The 19510-nt window shown below is 43.2% G+C and overlaps 1 protein-coding gene across 1 annotated transcript in view; it reads left to right on the plus strand.

Annotated features, from left to right (window-relative positions):
* The window catches only part of MME (membrane metalloendopeptidase), a 124034-nt gene that overhangs the window by 65174 nt on the left and 39350 nt on the right, over positions 1–19510 (plus strand). Inside the window, exons 11-13 of the mRNA XM_033957987.1 lie at positions 7899–8035; positions 8151–8244; positions 16661–16789. Coding sequence (XP_033813878.1) covers positions 7899–8035; positions 8151–8244; positions 16661–16789 — 360 coding nt within the window. The remainder of the gene's footprint in view (positions 1–7898; positions 8036–8150; positions 8245–16660; positions 16790–19510) is intronic.

Raw genomic sequence — 19510 nt, forward strand, 5'->3', positions numbered from 1 at the left:
GGACAAGAGGACATGGTTTCACGCTAAGGGGGGACAAGTCCAGGACAAATGTCAGGAAGTTCTGTTTTACGCAGCGAGTGGTAGACGCCTGGAATGCTCTCCCAAAGGAGGTTATTAAGGAATCCACTGTGCTGGGATTCAAAGGCAAATTAGATGCACATCTCCTTACGAGAGGCATAGAGGGATATGGGTGACTAAAACTGACTGGACCTCCGCGTGTGCGGATCGCCGGACTCGATGGACCATGGGTCTGATCCGGAGATGGCAGTTCTTATGTTCTTATGGCAGCCGGAGAGGCAGGAGAGAGCAGCCAGAGCGCTGGCAAGTGAAGGAAACCACTCGTGGTATGCTCCGACCTCCTCTTCCTGCACTAAAGTCAGGCCTCGCCAATCAAGAGCTGCTTGGACTCGCAGCTCCTGATTGGTGAGGCCCGGCTTTAGTGCAATTTTGCAAAGGGCAGGTGGCCAAGAAATGAGCGCCAGAATAATAGCAAGCGGTATTCTGTAACGGTAAACCTGTGGGTGTTATGGAATATGAGAATAGGGATTATGAGGCATGAAATTTTATACTGTATGTCCAACAGACGATTGAACTACATAGGAGACATATATCCAACAAATGCGTCAACTATATAAGACTAAGGCCTTCTTTTACAAAGGCCCACTAAGCGTTTTAGCGTGGATTTAGTGCGCGCTAAATCAATGCGTCCATAGGATAACATGCACGCATTAGCGTTTAGCACGCGCTAAAAAGCTTAACGTACCTTTGTAAAAGATGGGGCAAGTATAAAAACAAAATTAATAAAAACAAAATTAATATTGTCAAAAATATATCATTACTCATAATTTCTTTTTTTCCATCATGCACTTTCTTTTTCTCTGATGTCCTCACTTTTTCTGATGTGATTTTTCTTGAGTGCTATGATGGATCATGCCACTGACTCATGGGCATATGTAGATAAGAAAAGGATAATGTCCTCTACACCCCTTTCTGCATACTCACACTTCTCAACAAAATCATCAGAATAAATCTCAATGTTAACCGACCCTCAGAGGTACCACTGGGATACTCAAAATGCTTTCCCTGTATCCGGTTTCACATACCATATCTTCACCGGGCCATACTAAATAAGTTTTTTTGATTTTTTAAACGTTTTAGCAAAAAGTTTTATATATAATATGCTTAAAAGTACTTAGCTTCTATTGATTAAGTGGTCAACTTGTAAGGACATTCGTGCCGACATGTTTCTTCAAGGCTCATATTGTAAACATGGGCAACATGCACAGTGAAGAATCTACCCTGTGATGTTTCACTGCAGAGTACAGGAGTGGTTGGCCATTGCCTTCTCCTGTGTGTGGCTCCACTATGTCACTTTGCTGCCCAATGTGGGGCCCCTCAGTCTACAGCACCTGTTATTCCCAGGTGGTCTCCCATCCATGTACTAGCCAGGCCTGACCCTGCTTAGCTTCTACTGGTACAAGTGCTCTTACTCAGGGAATCTAGACTATAGGTTCTTGAAAGTGTTACCTGGTACGCATGATTTCACTTTTTTGTGTCATGTTAGCACACATATTTTGCAATTTCCACTTCATTTTCCTATCTTCTCTTTGGATTTGCTTCTCACCTCTATATTATATCCCCTATAACTCACAAATATTCATTATTATTTTCTATCACCAAAGGACTCCTGATGAAGGCATGAGTTGCCGAAACATGGACAGTGTTCGGTCCTAATATATGAGGGGCTGCTGATAAGTTCTTAGCCCAACCAAGGAGAATGATGTGGAGCCATGAAACATACAAGTTAATTCCACATTTTTCTTGACACTTTTTGGGTTCTTTTTATTTTTTTTTTTCATATCATTGAAACGAAAAGTGTCAAGAAAAGTATGGAATAATTTGTAAATTTCATGGCTTCACATTATTCTCTTCTCAGTTGGGCTGAGAACTTTACTAAGGTCCCTCATACCTCATCACATCTCCTACAAATGAGGAATAACTGTAAAATTATTATTGGACTTTTCAGTCCAATAATAAGGCCAGGGAGAGAGAGAGAAAGAAAGAGGGCCAGAGAGAGAGAGAGAAAGAAAGAAAGAGAGAGAGAGAGAAAGAAAGGGGGCCAGGTAGAGAGAGAGAAAGACAGAAAGACAGGGGGCCAGGGAAAGAGAAAGAAAGAAAGACAGAAAGACAGGGGGCCAGGGAGAGAGAAAAAAAGAAAGACAGAAAGACAGGAAGCCAGGGAGAGAGAAAGAAAGACAGACATACAGAAAGAAAGAAAGACAGCCAAATAATGAGATGCAAAGCTTGAAAATGTACACAATGGATTTTTAGCCCTGCCACCCAGGGTGAAGTATTGATTTTTTTTTACATTTTCCTTTACCACCCACACCTGAGTAATAGCTGCAAAACAAATATTGAATATTTTAAATAAACTGACTTTCATCCAGTTACAATTGCTTTTTTGTTGAACGTAGCCATAGATATTCATAAATGATCTGGAGATAGGAGTGATGAGTAGTGGCAGTCTCCATGGATACTGAGCTCACTGCCCTGTTAAGTACCATTGAATATCGGTGGATGTCAACTGAGCATGATTTAACAAGCAGGAGCCTCTGGAGCTGGAGCCAGAGCCTGTGGAGTCACTGCAATCTGAACTGGAGTTGCTAGATCCGGAGCCTATGATGCAGGAGTTGTTGTGACCCAGGTTGGAGTCACCAGTGCAAGAGTTGCTGAGACTAGGACTGGAGTCACTGCATCTGGATTTGCCAGATCAGAAACTCCGGACCCCCCTAGACCCGCCCCTAGGCCCACCCAGTTCTGCCCATCCCTGCCCTGTAATGCTTTAATCCCACCTCCAGTCCCACCCCAGCCCCAACCCCACTGCCTGAGATGTTGAAGGATGTTTGGAGGCCACATTATCAAAAGGATGTGAAGAGGATGGAGTCGATTAAGAGAATGGCCACTAGGATGGTCTCAGGACTTAAAGACATCCCATATGAAGAATGCCTGATCAGACTGTGCTTATATTCTCTGGAGGAGCGCAGAGAAAGGGGAGACATGATAGAAACATTTAAATACATCATGGGTCACATCAAAGTGGAGGAGGAAATCTTTTTTCTGTAGGGTCCCACGGCGACAAGAGGGCATCCACTAAAACTTAAGGGAGGAAGATTTCATGGTGACACCAGGAAATACTTCTTCACCGAATGGGTGATTGATCGATGGAATGATCTTCCCCGCCAAGTGGTCGAGGCCAGTAGCGTGCTCGACTACAAGAGTCGATGGGACAAACAGGTGGGAGTACTACAGAGTTATGCTCAAACGATAGATACTCCAGAGAAGAAGGGTTCTTGAGTGGGCAGACTTGTTGGGCCGTCGGCCCTTTTCTGCCATCATATTCTATGTTTCTATGCCTGCTTTTGTCAGGCAGGGAGGAAGTCCATGCATGTGCGGACTTCCTCCCTGCTCGACGCGATTTGAGGAGGCTGGACAAAGTGCCGGGTTTGAAAAGCTGTCTGGACCCCTGGACATGTCCTCAAAAGGAGGACATGTATGGGGAAATCCAGACATCTGGTAACCCTACCAATGCAGGAGTCATTCAAACCAGAATTGTGATCACTAGTGCTGGAGTCACCAAGGCTAGAACTGGGTCTTTCTCCAATTCAGTTCTTCCATCTGGCTCCCCAAAGATGCTTTACTTGAGCTTAATTCCAGTCCCTTAGTACTGGGCTCCTCACTGTACTCTACTGTCCCCAATCTCTTTCCCTCCACAGGACCTGAGGCTTTCCATCTTTGATCCCCTAGCTCCTCCTCCCACTCAGTTGGAACTCAGTTGGAACCCAGCTAGAACAATTCTAAGGCTCTCAACCCTATACTGCTTCCAGGGTAGTTTAAGCTCTGAAAGAGCATGTCAAGGGCTTTAGTGATGCCCACTTCATACTGGTAAAGCTGCAAGGGCGTTAGTGACACCCATGTCACACTGGTAACCCTGCCAATGCACACAAGGAAAGCATACCTGCAGAGACGTGGACAGCCAATGGGACCGAGCCTGACAGAGAGAAAGAGACAAGTTGCTGGTTTGAAGAACCAGAGATGATCTATAACTGAGATGTTGAAGGACCTTAAATGGACAACACAATCATCTGACTGGTACATTTATGTTTTAAAAAAGGAAATGAAAAAAAAAAATACTTAAGTAAACATACCAAAAAAGACCTTATTTTTACATCAGTGGTCAAAGAGACAGACATGCAGCAGGGACTCACTTAGAATACTGTGTACAATTCTAGAGGCTGCACCTTCAAGAAAGCTTGGGATAGCTACATGGGATCTCTTAGAGAGAGGAAGAGGTAATGGTTACTGTGGATGGGCAGACTGGATGGGCCATTTGGCCTTTATCTGCCATCATGTTTCTATGTAACAAGGGTAATACATGCAGAAAAGTGCACTTTGCCATTGTGCAGTGCATATATTTATGCAGAACAAACATAGGTATGCCGAGAGATGGAGGTGGGGCATAGCTTGGGCTGAGTTGTGAGATACTGTAAATGTGTGTGTTACAAAATATGTGAATAAACCAGTCATTCCATGCTACCGATCCAGGGCAAACAGTGGCTTCCCCCATGTCTTTCTCAATAACAGACTATGGAGGAAAAGTCCACAGTCTGTTATTGAGAAAGACATGGGGGAAGTCACTGCTTGCCCTGGATCGGTAGCATGGAATATCGCTACTCCTTGGGTTTGGGTCAGGTACTAGTGATCTGGATTGGCCACCGTGAGAACGGGCTACTGGACTTGATGGACCATTGGTCTGACCCAGTAAGACTATTCTTATGTTCTTATACCTTACTTGCTAAATGAACTTTTAAAAACTGACCCCTTGGGATTTATGATGGAAACTTCAACTTTGTCTAAACTGTTTTGAATGATATTAACAATTCAGGGTATTTGTAACCTATGATACTTCTATCATACCAGATTCTATAAAATAATGTTAGGAATTATTAACCTGTAATCTGTTCTGAGCTCCCTGGGGAAAACGGGATAGAAAATGAATTAAATAAATAAATATTAACAGCCCCCCCCCACCCCTTTTTACAAAAGCGTGGAAGCAATGGTTATAGAATTAGTAGCTCAGAACTCAGAATGGACTAACTCTCATATGAGGAAAGGCTATAGAGGTTAGAGATCTTCAGTGTGCAAAGGACGTAAGAAGACTTGAAGCGGTCCAGAGGAGGGCGACGAAAATGATAGGAGGCCAGAAGACGTATGAGGAGAGACTGGAAGCCCTGAATATGTATACCCTAGAGGAAAGGAGAGACAGGGGAGATATGATTCAGATGTTCAAATACTTGAAGGGTATTAACGTAGAACAAAATCTTTTTCAGAGAAAGGAAAATGGTAAAACCAGAGGACATAATTTGAGGTTGAGGGGTGGTAGATTCAGGGGCAATGTTAGGAAATTCTACTTTACGGAGAGGGTGGTGGATGCCTGGAATGCGCTCCTGAGAGAGGTGGTGGAGAGGAAAACGGTGACTGAGTTCACAGAAGCGTGGGATGAACACAGAGGATCTAGAATCAGAAAATAATATTAAATATTGAACTAAGGCCAGTACTGGGCAGACTTGCACGGTCTGTGTCTGTATATGGCCGTTTGGTGGGGGATGGGCTGGGAAGGGCTTCAATGGCTGGGAGGGTGTAGATGGGCTAGAGTAAGTCTTAACAGAGATTTCGGCAGTTGGAACCCAAGCACAGTACAGGGTAAAGTTTTGGATTCTTGCCCAGAAATAGCTAAGAAGAATTTTTTTTTTTTTTTTTAATAAATTCTTTATTCATTTTCAAACTTACATTAAGTGTAAAATATATTCATTCACAGTAACAATAAATACATCACTTATAAACGATTATTGGTACATTATATAAATTTTTATCCCTTCCCCTTTCCCATCCCTCCCAACCATATATTCCATTATTATATAATATATGTAATAATAAAATACCCCCCTCACTACATCCTGAACTGATAAATAAAAAGGAAATAATTTTACTTAATCCTTACAATATTTTGATAATGGTTTCCACACATCCTGAAATTTCTTAAAGTATCCCTTTTGTAAAGCAATAAATCTTTCCATTTTATAGATATGGCATAAAGAATTCCACCAAAAGTTATAATTTATTCTCCTCCAATCCTTCCAATTATATGTAATTTGCTGAATGGCAACACCAGTCATTATTAGTAATAATTTATTGTTGTTAGCAGAAATCTGACTTTTTGCTCTCATTTCCATACCAAATATCACAGTATCATAGGATAATGCCACTGGGTTATCTAGTAAATTATTAATTTGGTCCCAAATTGATTTCCAATGAAACAATAAATGATCTAAAGTTCCTGCTTCTAGATGACAATGCCAACATCTATTAGACAAAGAACTATCTAATTTTTGCAACCTAACAGGGGTCCATAACGCTCTATGTAACAGAAAAAACCAAGTTTGTCTCATAGATGCAGACACCGTACATTGAGTTCAAAGAAGCGTGCGATGAACACAGAGGATCTAAAATCAGAAAATAATATTAAAAATTGAACTAAGGCCAGTACTGGGCAGACTTGCACGGTTTGTATCTGTATATGGCCGTTTGTTGGAAGATGGGTTGGGGAGGGATTCAATGGCTGGGAGGGTGTAGATGGGTTGGAGTAGGATTTAATGGAGATTTCAGCTGTTGGAACCCAAGCACAGTACCGGGTAGAGCTTTGGATTCTTGCCCAGAAATAGCTAAGAAGAAAAAATTAAAAAATTTAAATTGAATCAGGTTGGGCAGACTGGATGGACCATTTGGGTCTTTATCTGCCGTCATCTACTATGTTACTATGTGTGAAGAAGAAATGGCTGAGGGAATATAGTAGAGATCTATAAAATCCTGAATGGAGTGGAACAGGTAAACATGAATTGATTGTTTACATTTTCAAAAGGTACTAAACTAGGGGGCACTCCATAAATTGCACAGTAGCACATTCAAAGCAAATAGAAGAGATATATTTTTTCTCTCAATGCATAGTTAAGCGCTGGAATTAAATTCTGGAGCAAGTAGTAAAAGCATTTAAGACATTTAAGTACATCACAGGACGTGTCGAGGTAGAAGATGATATTTTCTTTCTCAAAGGACCCTCGGCCACAAGAGGACATCCGCTCAAACTCAAGGGCGGAAAATTTCATGGCGTCTCCAGAAAGTATTTTTTCACGGAGAGAGTGGTGGATCATTGGAACAAGCTTCCAGTGCAGGTGATCGAGGCAAGCAGCGTACCAGACTTTAAGAACAAATGGGATGCCTATGTCGGATCCCTACGAAGGTTAAGTTAAGGAATTGGGTTATTAAGGCAAAGACTAAAGGGGTGGGTCAGTAGGGTGGGCGGACTTGATGGGCTATAGCCCTTTTCTGCCGTCATCTTTCTATGTTTCTAAGCAATTAATATAATTGGATTTAAAAAAAAAAAAGTCTGGACAAATTCCTGGAGGAAAAGTCTATAAACCATTATTAGGTAGACCTAGGAAAGTCACTGCTTATCTCTGTGGGTCTCTCCCAGGTACTTGTAACTTGGTTTAGCCACTGTTGGAAATAGGATACTAAGCTAGTTGGACACTTGCCCCCCCCCCCCTCTTTTTCTAAGGTGAGCTAACCGATTAGCGCACGCTAATCGAATGAGCGCACGTTAAACGCTAACGTGTCCATAGATTAACATGCACGCATTAGCATTTAACACATGCTAAATCGATTAGTGCGCACCAATCGGTTAGCACACCTTAGTAAAAGAGGGCCTTGGTCTGACTCACTAGGGGCAACTCTTATGTAATCTATCAATACCACAAGGTTCTCACCCAAGCATTTTCTTCTAGAGCTTCAGCTGGTTGAATTTGATAAACGAAGTAATGGCACCTGTAGGAACTACACTTCAGAATGATGAAGAAGTGGTTGTCTATGCTCCAGAGTATCTAGCCAAGCTTAGCTCTGCGATTAAGAAATATAGCGCTAGGTAAGTATGCCAAAATACCAAAGACTTTTCTTGTAATGTTAATACACTGGAAAAAAAAAAAAAAACAACCAGTTTGTCTACCTCAACAGAGTATCATTGTTGTTTTACTATACAGACAAATACAAAACTACATTGCATGGCGATACATAATGGATCATGTAAATAGCCTGAGCCGTCCATACAAAGACAGAAGAAATGATTTTCGAAAGGTGTGGTAATCCATTTTTTTGTTTTTCAACTTGAATAATTTTAGCTTCTTGTTCAATATAATGTTTCAAAGGGGAGATGATGGAGTCTGTAGGGGACAATTTCAAAATAATAATAATAATAATAATAACTTTATTCTTATATACCGCCAACAAAATCTGATGTATCGGAGAAAAACTATGCATATACATTTTGCTATGTGGGGAGATTTTCAAAGCCAAATTATGCGTACACGTCTACTTTGAAAATCACCTAAGGAAAACTATTTGCACACTCACTCCACTATTTGATGTGCGTAGTTTTTCTATGAAAAATTAAGTGCCCCTTTTATCAAGCCGCAGAAGGGATTTTTTTTTATCGCAGGCAGTGGGGGTAAAAGCGCCGACGCTCATAGAATGCCTGTGAGCACCGGAGCTTTTACTGCAGCGACCCGTGATTTTAAAAAAACCCTAACGCAGCTTGATAAAAGGGAGCCTAAGTGCATAAGTTTGAATTTTCAAAAGTATTTATGTATAGATGAACTGCTTCTCAAACCAATATTGCTCCTGCTCTTTATAGAAGTAATTATATAAAGGATGATTTGCTAATATAGGTCTACATATACCCACAAACCCCCTGATTCTATACATGGAACCCAATTGTGGGTGCCCAAAATTGTGCACAATCCTGAAATCTGTGCGCAAACAAATGAATGGGCCATGAACAATCAATAATTGACCGTGATTTAGGGCTCCTTTTACAAAGCCGCCCTGGCGGTTTCAGCGCACGCACCGAATTAGCGCACGCTAGCCGAAAATGTACCGCCTGCTCAAAAGGAGGCAGTGGCGGCTAGCGCGCGGGGCAATTTAGCGTGCGCTATGCCGCGTGTTAAGGCCCTAGCGCGGCTTTGTAAAAGGAGCCCTTAACTGGCTTTAATTTGGATTTGGGTGCGCATCTGGCTGCCTGCGATTCTATAAAGATCCAGGCCCAAATCCTCTCGCTTGCAACCCAAATGTGGGCATGGCTATGGAAGGGACATGGGCGGGTCAGGTGCGTCCCAAAGAATTACGCGCAGTGTTGTAGAATTTAGGGGTTGCGCGGCCAGGTTGCACATTAAACTTTATACCTGGTTTCAGTTGCTTTAAGTCCGTGTACCCAAATGTGGGCACATGAATACTGGCTGAGCGCTGTTATCTAAAGAGCGCTCAGCCAGGAGTGCCTTTTGAACAATGGCGCTGAGCATGAATTTTTTTCCCGGCGCCTACCTTTTGGCACTAGTGACTGGAATTGGCCCAAAATAACCTCTTATAAAATTATCCCACACCTAAACAGCATGAAGGCAATTCTATATATTATGTGCTAACATTTACATAAGTATTACGCACGTTAAAAGTGGACAAATGTAAAGTGATGCACATTGGGAAGAATAACCTGAATCACAGTTACCGGATGCTAGGGTCCACTTTGGGGAATAGCGCCCAAGAAAAAGATTTGGGTGTCATCGTAGACAATACGATGAAATCTTCCGTCCAATGTGCGGCGGCGGCCAAAAAAGCAAATAGGATGCTAGGAATTATTTGAAAAGGGATGGTTAACAAGACTAAGAATGTTATAATGCCCCTGTATCGCTCCATGGTGCGACCTCCTTTGGAGTATTGCGTTCAATTCTGGTCTCCTTATCTCAAGAAAGATATACTGGCGTTAGAAAAAGTTCAAAGAAGAGCGGCCAAGATGGTAAAGGGGTTGGAACTCCTCTTGTACGAGGAAAGACTAAAATGGTTAGGGCTCTTCAGCTTGGAAGAGAGACAGCTGAGGGGAGATATGATTGAGGACTACAAAATCCTGAGTGGAGTACGAGTGGGTTGATTTTTCACTCCATCAAAAATTACAAAGACTAGGGGACATTCGATGAAGTTAAAGGGAAATACTTTTAAAACCAATAGGAGAAAATTTTTTTTCACTCAGAGAATAGTTAAGCTCTGGAACACGTTGCCAGAGGATGGTAAGAGCGGATAGCATAGCTGATTTTAATAAAGGTTTGGAAAAGTTCATAGTCTGTTATTCAAGTTTTATTAGGATTTTATATACCGTATTTTCTCGCATATAACGCGCGCGTTATACGTGGTTTTTACAAACCGCGCATACCCTTGCGCGTTATACGCGTGAGCGCGTTGTACAAAAATTTTTTTACATAGTTTCCCCCCCCCCGACGCCTGATTCATCACCCGGAAGGAGCGCTCGCACTCCCACCCCGAAGGACCGCTCGCACCCCCACCCGAAGGACCGCTCGCACCCCCACAGCCTCCCCCCCTCCCCCATGGAGAAGCTGTCTACCTTGTTTCCGGATGCCAGCCCAGCTGCTTCCTCTGCCGGCGGTCCTGCCCCTTCTCAGAGCCCTATGCTGCGCTGCTTCCTCTTCAGGCGGCCCCACCCTTTCTCTGATGTCAGAGAAAGGGCGGGACCGCCGGAAGAAAAAGCAGCACAGCAGGGCTCAGAGAAGGGGCGGGACCGCCGGCAGAGGAAACAGCTGGGCTCGCTGGCATCCGGAAACAAGGTAGACAGCTTCTCCATGGGGGAGGGGGGTGAGGCTGTGGGGGTGCGAGCGGTTCTTCGGGTGGGGGTGGGAGTGCAAGCGCTCCTTCGGGGTGGGGGTGCGAGCGGTCCTTCAGGGTGGGGGTGCGGGTGCGTGCGAGCGGTCCTTCAGGGTGGGGGTGCAAGCGGTCTTGTGGGGGGGGTGAATCGGACGTCGGGGGGGGCATCAGGCTTTCAGGGTAGAGACAGGACTTCAAGGAGGAAAGGAGAGTCGGGGCGGCCGAAAACAGAGTCAGGGTCTCCAGAGGAGAGTCGGGCAGCATGCGCGGTATACAAAAATTTATGTACATAAATATGTGTTTTTTGCGCGCTATACCCGTGTGCGCGTTTTACACGGGTGCGCGTTATCTATGTGAAAATACGGTACTGCCTATCAAGGTTATCTAAGCGGTTTTACAACCAGGTACTCAAGCATTTTCCCTATCTGTCCTGGTGGGCTCACAATCTAGCTAATGTACCTGAGGCTATAGAGGATTAAGTGACTTGCCCAGGGTCACAAAGAGCAGTGCGGGGTTTGAACCCACAATCCCAGGGTGCTGAGGCTGTAGCTTCAACCACTGAGCCACACACTGCTTGCCTTGTATTGGCAGCATGAAATATTGCTACATCTTGGGTATTGGCCAGGTCCGAGTGACCTGGATTGGCCACCGTGAGAACAGGTTACTGGACTTGGACCATTGGTCTGACCCAGTATGACTATTCTTAGGTTCTTATGCTCATGACAGTGAACTAGAGGTATGGGGGAAGGGAAGGAGGGCCTGTGCGTGGCGAAGGGAGGAGTGGGGCACACAGCTTGTTCGGTGCATAGCACAAAATGGTGTGTGCCTAGTTTAAAACGCCTACCTAAAAGTGGGCGTGGTCAGGGGGGCAGATTGCGGCCATGTTTTCGGCTTATGTGCCTGTTTATGACTTAGGCATCATTGTGTGCAAAACTCAGGTGCCGTGTTTAGGCCGAGAGTGTGTCCAAAAATTAATACACAGAGTGACGCCTAACGCAGCGTAGGGGGGCGCTAAGTGTGATTCTGTACAGTGGGCCTAACTAGCCTGTGCCAATTTTTTCAGGTGACATAAGAGGGCGGATTGAAAAGTAATGAGACTGCCTCTGTTTTTCTTTCTGAAAAGCAGAAGTGACGTCTTCCTCCTCTGCCATGATGAGACATAGAACTGAAATATAGAATCGGACCCTGAGATCCTAGAATGACACCTAATAATGTAAAAATGCTCTCATATAAATTTATATCTGCCCCAAGGCACCCAATATATCAGCTCCAGCCCTGTTTTTCCCAGACTGTGCCACAGGGAATAGCTGTGGATGGTCCACATAAAAGCAAAAACAGCAAAATAGGAAAAGTGACCAACCAACCCTACAATAGTCAAAAATGAGTAGATCTTAAAAAAAAAAAAAAGTTTTATTAAATGGACGATATAAAACTCTCAATGTGCACCATATAAAGATGCGACTCAAAACGGGGCCGTATTTTGGCGCATGAAAATCTGTAGGAAACTATTCCCTCTAAGGCAAGCCAATGGTCTCAAACCCGCAGCCCGGGGGCCACATGTGGCCCGCCAGGTACTATTTTGAGGCCCTCACTATGTTTATCATAATCACAAAAGTAAAATAAAACAGTTTCTTGATCATATGTCTCTTTAGCTATAAATTATAATATTATTATTAAGACTTAGCCAAAAGGAAAGATTTATAAACTATAAAGAGTTTTACCTCATGCAAAATTGTCATTTCTTTAATAAGATATTGACTATTTTTTCTGAGGCCCTCCAAGTACCTACAAATCCAAAAAGTGGCCCTGCAAAGGGTTGGAGTTTGAGATCACTGCTCTAAGTTTTCCACCTACAGTCCTGGCAATGGGAGGTGCTGTTTCCCTCTTACATTTCCAATAATGAGGGACACGCAAACTCTGCAGGACTCCAGGGAACCTTCTTGTCCCTAGAGATTGAAAACACAATATTGAAGCACTACAGGGCTGCAGGACAGAGACAGCAAACTACAGACCAGTGAGTCTCACGTCTATAGTGTGTAAACTCATGGAAACACTGATCAAACAGAATATTGACACAATCCTAGACGAAGAAAAACTGTGTGATCCACAACAACACGGGTTCACCCAGGGTAGATCCTGCCAATCTAATCTGATTAGCTTTTTTGACTGGGTTACTAGACAACTGAACGCCGGAGAGTCACTGGACGTAGTGTATTTGGACTTCAGTAAAGCATTTGATAGCGTCCCTCATCGAAGATTACTGAACAAGCTGAAATCGATAGGATTAGGAGACACTCTAACTACATGGGTTGGGGATTGGCTGAGCGGCAGACATCAGAGGGTGGTGGTGAACGGTACCCCATCCGAAGCATCGGACGTGATAAGTGGAGTGCCGTAGGGCTCAGTCCTGGGTCCGATTCTATTCAACTTATTCATAAGAGATATGACGCAAGGACTTAGAGGAAGGGTATCACTGTTCGCCGACGACGCCAAACTTTGCAACATAGTAGGCAGAAGCTTATTACCTGATAATATGACACACGATCTACTGCTGCTGGAACAATGGTCAACTACTTGGCAGCTAGGCTTCAATGCTAAAAAATGCAAGATAATGCACCTGGGAAAGAGAAACCCACGTAGAACTTATGTACTAAATGGTGAGACCTTGGTTAGGACCACAGCAGAGCGCGATCTAGGAGTGATCATTAGCGAGGACATGAAGGTTGCCAATCAAGTGGAGAAGGCTTCCTCCAGGGCAAGACAAATGATGGGGTGTATCCGCAGAGGTTTCGTCAGCAGGAGACCTGAAGTTATGATGCCGTTGTACAGAGCCATGGTGAGGCCTCACTTAGAGTACTGCGTTCAGTTTTGGAGACCACACTACCGAAAGGACGTGCTGAGGATCGAGTCAGTACAGCGAACGGCCACCAGGATAGTCTTGGGGCTCAAGGATCTCACGTATGAAGAAAGACTAAAGAAATTGCGGCTGTACTCACTTGAGGAAAGAAGAGAACGGGGAGATATGATTGAAACGTATAAGTATATCACGGGACGCATCGAGTCAGAAGATGATATCTTCCGGCTCATGGGACCCTCGACCACCAGAGGGCATCTGTTGAAAATCAGGGGAGGGAAGTTTCATGGCGACTTCAGGAAGTATTTCTTCACCGAGAGAGTTGTGGATCATTGGAACAGACTCCCACTCCAGGTGATAAAGGCCAGCAGCGTGACGGATTTTAAGAGAAAATGGGATACTCACGTGGGATCTTTAAGGGAGTAAACTCAGGGGGGGGGATACTTGGAATGGGCAGACTTGGTGGGCTATAGCCCTTTTCTGCCGCTTTTTTTCTATGTTTCTATGTTACCCCCCACTGTCAGCAATGCAGTTGGAGGACCCCTGCTCAGCTTAGAGAGAACAGTGATAAGGACTCATAATCTATACATGCAAGATAAGATAAAAACGACATATAAGCAACATGCGATATAATAAAATATGAAATATAAACAATCATATCCACATAATTGCAAAGACTATTAAAAGAAAGAATACATGTACATGAAAATCTTTAAATGTATATAAAAATATATAAATAGACAAATTAATTGCATGAACTACAGTAATTGACCAATGGTAATCCATATCAATGAAAAAAAAATAAATTATAGCACATAAGACAACCATAAATAAGACACACAGTACAATGATAACAACTATAAATTAAAATCAATTAAACACAGTATTAAACACATATTGATATAGGGACTCTGGATCATCTGTTGTATTTTTGTCCATTTATATTAATATTTTGGAAATCCATATGGGGACAAATTAATCTAGTTTTAGATTTAAATATTCCATTAACATATGAGGCTATAATTTGTGGAACAATTTTACATGTTAAACCCACTTTAGATAAGTATAAAAATCGTCTATTTTTAATTCTTACAGGTATAGCCATTCAATTGATTACAAGTAATTGGAAGAATCATGATAGAATAAATTATACTTTCTGGTGGGTGAATGTGTGTACTTTATACAAATATGAACAAATTAATGCAGAGTATAGGGGACTTAGTGGAATATTCAACAAAATTTGGTGCCCATTGACTAAATTTGTACAAATATAATACTGTATTTTGTCTTACTTTTTTCTTGGTTTATTTATCTTTACATATCCAGGGAGGGTGGGGGGTTGGGTGGTTAGGAGGAAATATTGATAATGATATTTTAGGTAACTTGGTTTCATATTATATTATTTACTTGGTTCTTATGTTATTACTATATGCAAAATAATGTAATTATTGAATGATAGTTCTGTTATCTATATAGATATTAGTGTTATGACTGAATGCAATAATATACTGTTCTTTTATTTATATAACACTGTTCTTGTTTAAAAATCAATAAAGAATTATTAAAAAAAAAAATTAAACACAGTAAGTTTAGTAACCAGAATGTATCTAGTTATGAATGCAGCTGCCTTCGTAAAAGATGAAGGCGGATAGAGGAAATTAACCCACCCTCCTCCCCCTTTTGCAAAACCGTAGAAGAGGTTTCCAGCACCAGCTGGTGTGCTGCATGCTCCGCACTGCTTCGACAGTCATAGTTTCTATGAGCGTCGGAGCAGTGCAGAGCATTCAGCATGCCGACTGGTGCTAAAAACCTCCGGCGCAGTTTTGTAAAAGGGCAGGGGGGAGGGGGTTGTAAGTTAGCTAAAGGCACATTGAATTTACCATGTCTATTTGATTTTTTGCTAACTGTAATTATGCCATTCTGTGGCTTATGCATGTTAGCACGTATAAGTTGCATTTTACTGTCTTATTTAGGGCCCCTTTTATAAAGTTGCATTAGCAAGTTGCAGTGTGGCAAATGCGATGCAGCCCATAGAATTTAATGGGCTGCACCACATTTGCTGTACGGGACTTGCTACCGTGGCATTATAAAAGGGACCCTTCTCGCATTGAGAATCAATCTGCAATCACAAGACGGATCTGTGTCTGCTGCAGTGCCGATTGGTTTTATTCAAGACTCTGATGCAGCCCTTGAGGGGCCGAAACATAGCCATGTCGGGATTGGTAGAGAGTGTTATGTTTTATTCATCTCATCATAAAAAAATTATATATTTCTCATCACTTTGGTCTGCTCTGCAACATTTAATGTTCTGTATCATCCAGGTCTGCCCAAATCTGCCCTGAACTGCTCTGGTATTAACTGGGCAGTGCCACAGTAGTCAAAGGGGACATTCAGCAGTACTGCCCAGTTAGGAACTGCTGAATATTTACCCCTAATTTAAAAAAAATACCCTGGCATTTTCTACTTTCCCCTACAGGAAAAAAATGATGTATTTATGATATGACAATTTTTAATTAACTTCCTATCTTTTGTTTTAGATCTTATACATGGGCAGGTAGGGCATTATTCCCTTTTAAGATGAGCAGGAGTCCTCCACCTATCGTCCTGCCAGTGGGGAGCGCTATTTCAGTATCACATTTTCTTTAAAGAGAGACAAGCTAGCTCTACAGGACTCCAGGAAACTTGCCTATCTCTAGTGATTGAACATACAATATTGAAGCACCACCCCCTACTGGCAGCAACGCAGTTGGAGGACTCCTGCGCAGCTTAGAGGAAACAGTGGCAAGCAGTATACTAGATATACAGGTTTGTTTGTTTTTTTATAAATATACATCTGTTTATTGTTAAAATGATTAGGTACAGAATAGATTATGGAATGTCTGTTTTATGTCAAGGTTCTTCAGTATGATTCAGCTGCAGCGTTATCTTTTTGACTCTCTTCTAATAAAGGTAACCGTGTTATACATTGTAAATTAATACTTTTTTCCCCCACAGGCACTTTATGGCACAACATCTGAATTTGCTGTTTGGCGTCAGTGTGCAAATTATGTCAATGACAACTTACGCAATGTCGTTGGAAGACTCTATGTACAGGAAGCGTTTGCTGGAGAGAGTAAACATGTGGTAATGTTTCCAATGCAGAAAACATGGAATGAAAAGTGCATCTAAACAGATAACACGCCATCCAAATAGATATTGTATGACAATGGTTAAAAAATGTCTAAACGGCTTGAGGCCTGGATTCTTTAAACCACGTGTCAAACACAAGGCCCACCTAGCCGTCTTATGCGGCCCGCGGTGAGTGTGCGCCTGACACTACACTGTAGTAAAACCCTCTCCAGGAACCTCCTTGAGTCCCGACTTTCCACCTACCTACCGGCAGCATCTCTCTTTCCCTCCCTTCCTAACCCCCAGCCCGTGCAGCATCTGTCCGTCTTGCTTTCCCAATGCCCCGCAGCCCGTGCAGCATGTCCTTCTCTCATTCCCAACCCCAGCCCTCCCCTCTCAGCTGGATCGTACGGTACAACCTGTCCCCAGTTCCCGATTTCCCTGCCTACCCACCTCCCTGCCGCTGAAATTTAAAATCTTCGGGCAGCCAATGGCGCAATGAACCCGGCCTCCCAACGTCAGCCTGCCCCAGAAGAGTTCTTTATGCAGCACTTCCTCTTCCCGCGTACACAGGACAAGCACGAGAACAGATTGAGGGGGTGGGGCTGAGGGGGGTGAGGCTGGGGCAGAACAAGGCGTGACTTGGGTGGAATGGGGCAGGGTTGAGTGGAACTGGACAGGCCTGGGGGTGGGGCCATGGGGCCAGATTTTACAATAGTAAAATCTGGTAACCCTATATAAACGGCATCTAACTCATAGGCTCCATTCAGCACAGTTGTCCATCATTCTATAGGTGCTGTTTATATAACTGAATCCAGTGACACCTAAGCCTTCTTAGGTGCCAGTAGGCATTGAATACTTAGGAGCAATGCCATTTAGGCCAGATGTTTATTGGCCTAAATGAGTGTGCCTAAAGTAGGTGCCTACTGGCAATCATTCCACGCCCAAATCTGCCCTACTTATATGTATATGTTTGTACCTGTTATTAACATGTGCATTTATACCTACTTCCCTTATAGAATGGGCTCCTACCAGGCACCCTGTTTTAGAATTATAGGGCTACCATATTTTTTCTCCCCAAAAAGAGGACGTGTAGCCCCCACACTAGTGGCCCCACCTCATTCTGCCCACAGCCCCGCCCAGATCTACCCCCCAACTCTGGCCCCACACAAACCTCGTCTCTTCGGGGGCTGCACCTGGAGGGCATCTGCACATGCACGGACATGACGTGGTGATGTCACGCTCGTGCGCTCACGCATGTGACATCGTCGCATATGCGTGTGTGCAGATGCCCTCCAGACGTGGCCCCAAGCTCAATGGTTTCCAAAACCCAAACAAAGTGCCGGGTTTTGAAAACCTGTCCAGGCACCTGGATAGTCCGCTAAAAAGAGGACATGTCCGGGTAAATCCGTATATCTGGGAACCCTATAGAATAGTCTCTACCCATTACATCATGTGCTCTATATGTTAGAGTCAAGATTTGTGGTACACTTGACAAAAACAAGACCCAACAATCACCTTTTCTGAAATCAACTTAAAATGATTTGATTTGTGACCTGAAGTTTTGTCTAAGTGATGTTCCATAAGGGGAAAATTTTATAGCAGGGCACCCATGTGGAAAAATTAAAAAGGTATCCAGAACTGTCACAAACAGTGCACATTCTCCCCATACACATTTACAGGCAACCGCATGGAGGCAGGAGCAAGAGGGCCGCACTGCTGCTTTAAAGACCCCGGCTGGACCACTAGGTATCTCAGTAGGCCTAGGGGGAGGGATCGTGGGGTTGGGAGGGCGATTAAAAGGTTAGGGGCCTGGAGAAGGGAGAGAACCTTGGCTATGTATTGGGGGGAGGGGGAGGGCAAAGACAGGGGAGGGAGGGCAGGGACAGGGGAGGGAGAGAAGAGAGGTACAGAGACCTGCGAGGGGTTGGAGGGAAGAAAGAGGGGAAAGAAGCTAGATTTGGGGGAAGGAAGAGAGAGAGAGACCTGGAATATCTCAAACTCCCTCCTCTACCCATTGCGGCTCTTTATAAATTTTGAGTCAAATTTTTAGGATAAATTGACTCTTTGCTCTAAAAAGGTTGCCGACCCCTGCCCTAGGAGCTTAAACTTTACAAGACTGCAAGATTCAGAGTTGCCCACAAAACTGTAAAATGATGCAATCTTAATGTTCTCTAAGTCAGCCTATCACATTGGAAGTTGGCAGTGATAGGCTTAGACTGAATTTGATTAAGAGCATGTATATTGTTTAGATTTTAGAAATAGTTGAGCTCTGTTAATTATTTCAATATTCCTAGACAGGAAATAACATTATTTAGGAGTGCCAGCCTTTGGTTTTATTACGCTTTATGGAAATTCTTTTTTTCATTTTCTAGCTTCTGTTGGAATTCACAACTTAGAACTTCAGGGATATTATCTCATGCATTAAGGCATGCTTTCAGAAAACAGAAAGAGTATTGCAAGGAATACAGTACATTACACATGCATTGCTTCTAACACATTTCCCCCCAAAGCATGCAATTCAGAGGCAGTCAGAATAGGTGGACATTGGTCATACTCAATATGGCAGGTCTTATGTGCACAGTCTGTAGTAAACAAACATTTATTAGGTTTTGAAGTACTGTGTTCAAAATCAGTTAAAAATTATACTCCATTAGGGTCTTCTCTAATTGCTTGAAATTCGGTTACATGCTAATAAACAACACATGGGAAACATAACTTTTTTGTACAGTATGA

This window comes from Geotrypetes seraphini, chromosome 9, assembly GCF_902459505.1.
Source record: "Geotrypetes seraphini chromosome 9, aGeoSer1.1, whole genome shotgun sequence".
Taxonomy (NCBI): domain Eukaryota; kingdom Metazoa; phylum Chordata; class Amphibia; order Gymnophiona; family Dermophiidae; genus Geotrypetes; species Geotrypetes seraphini.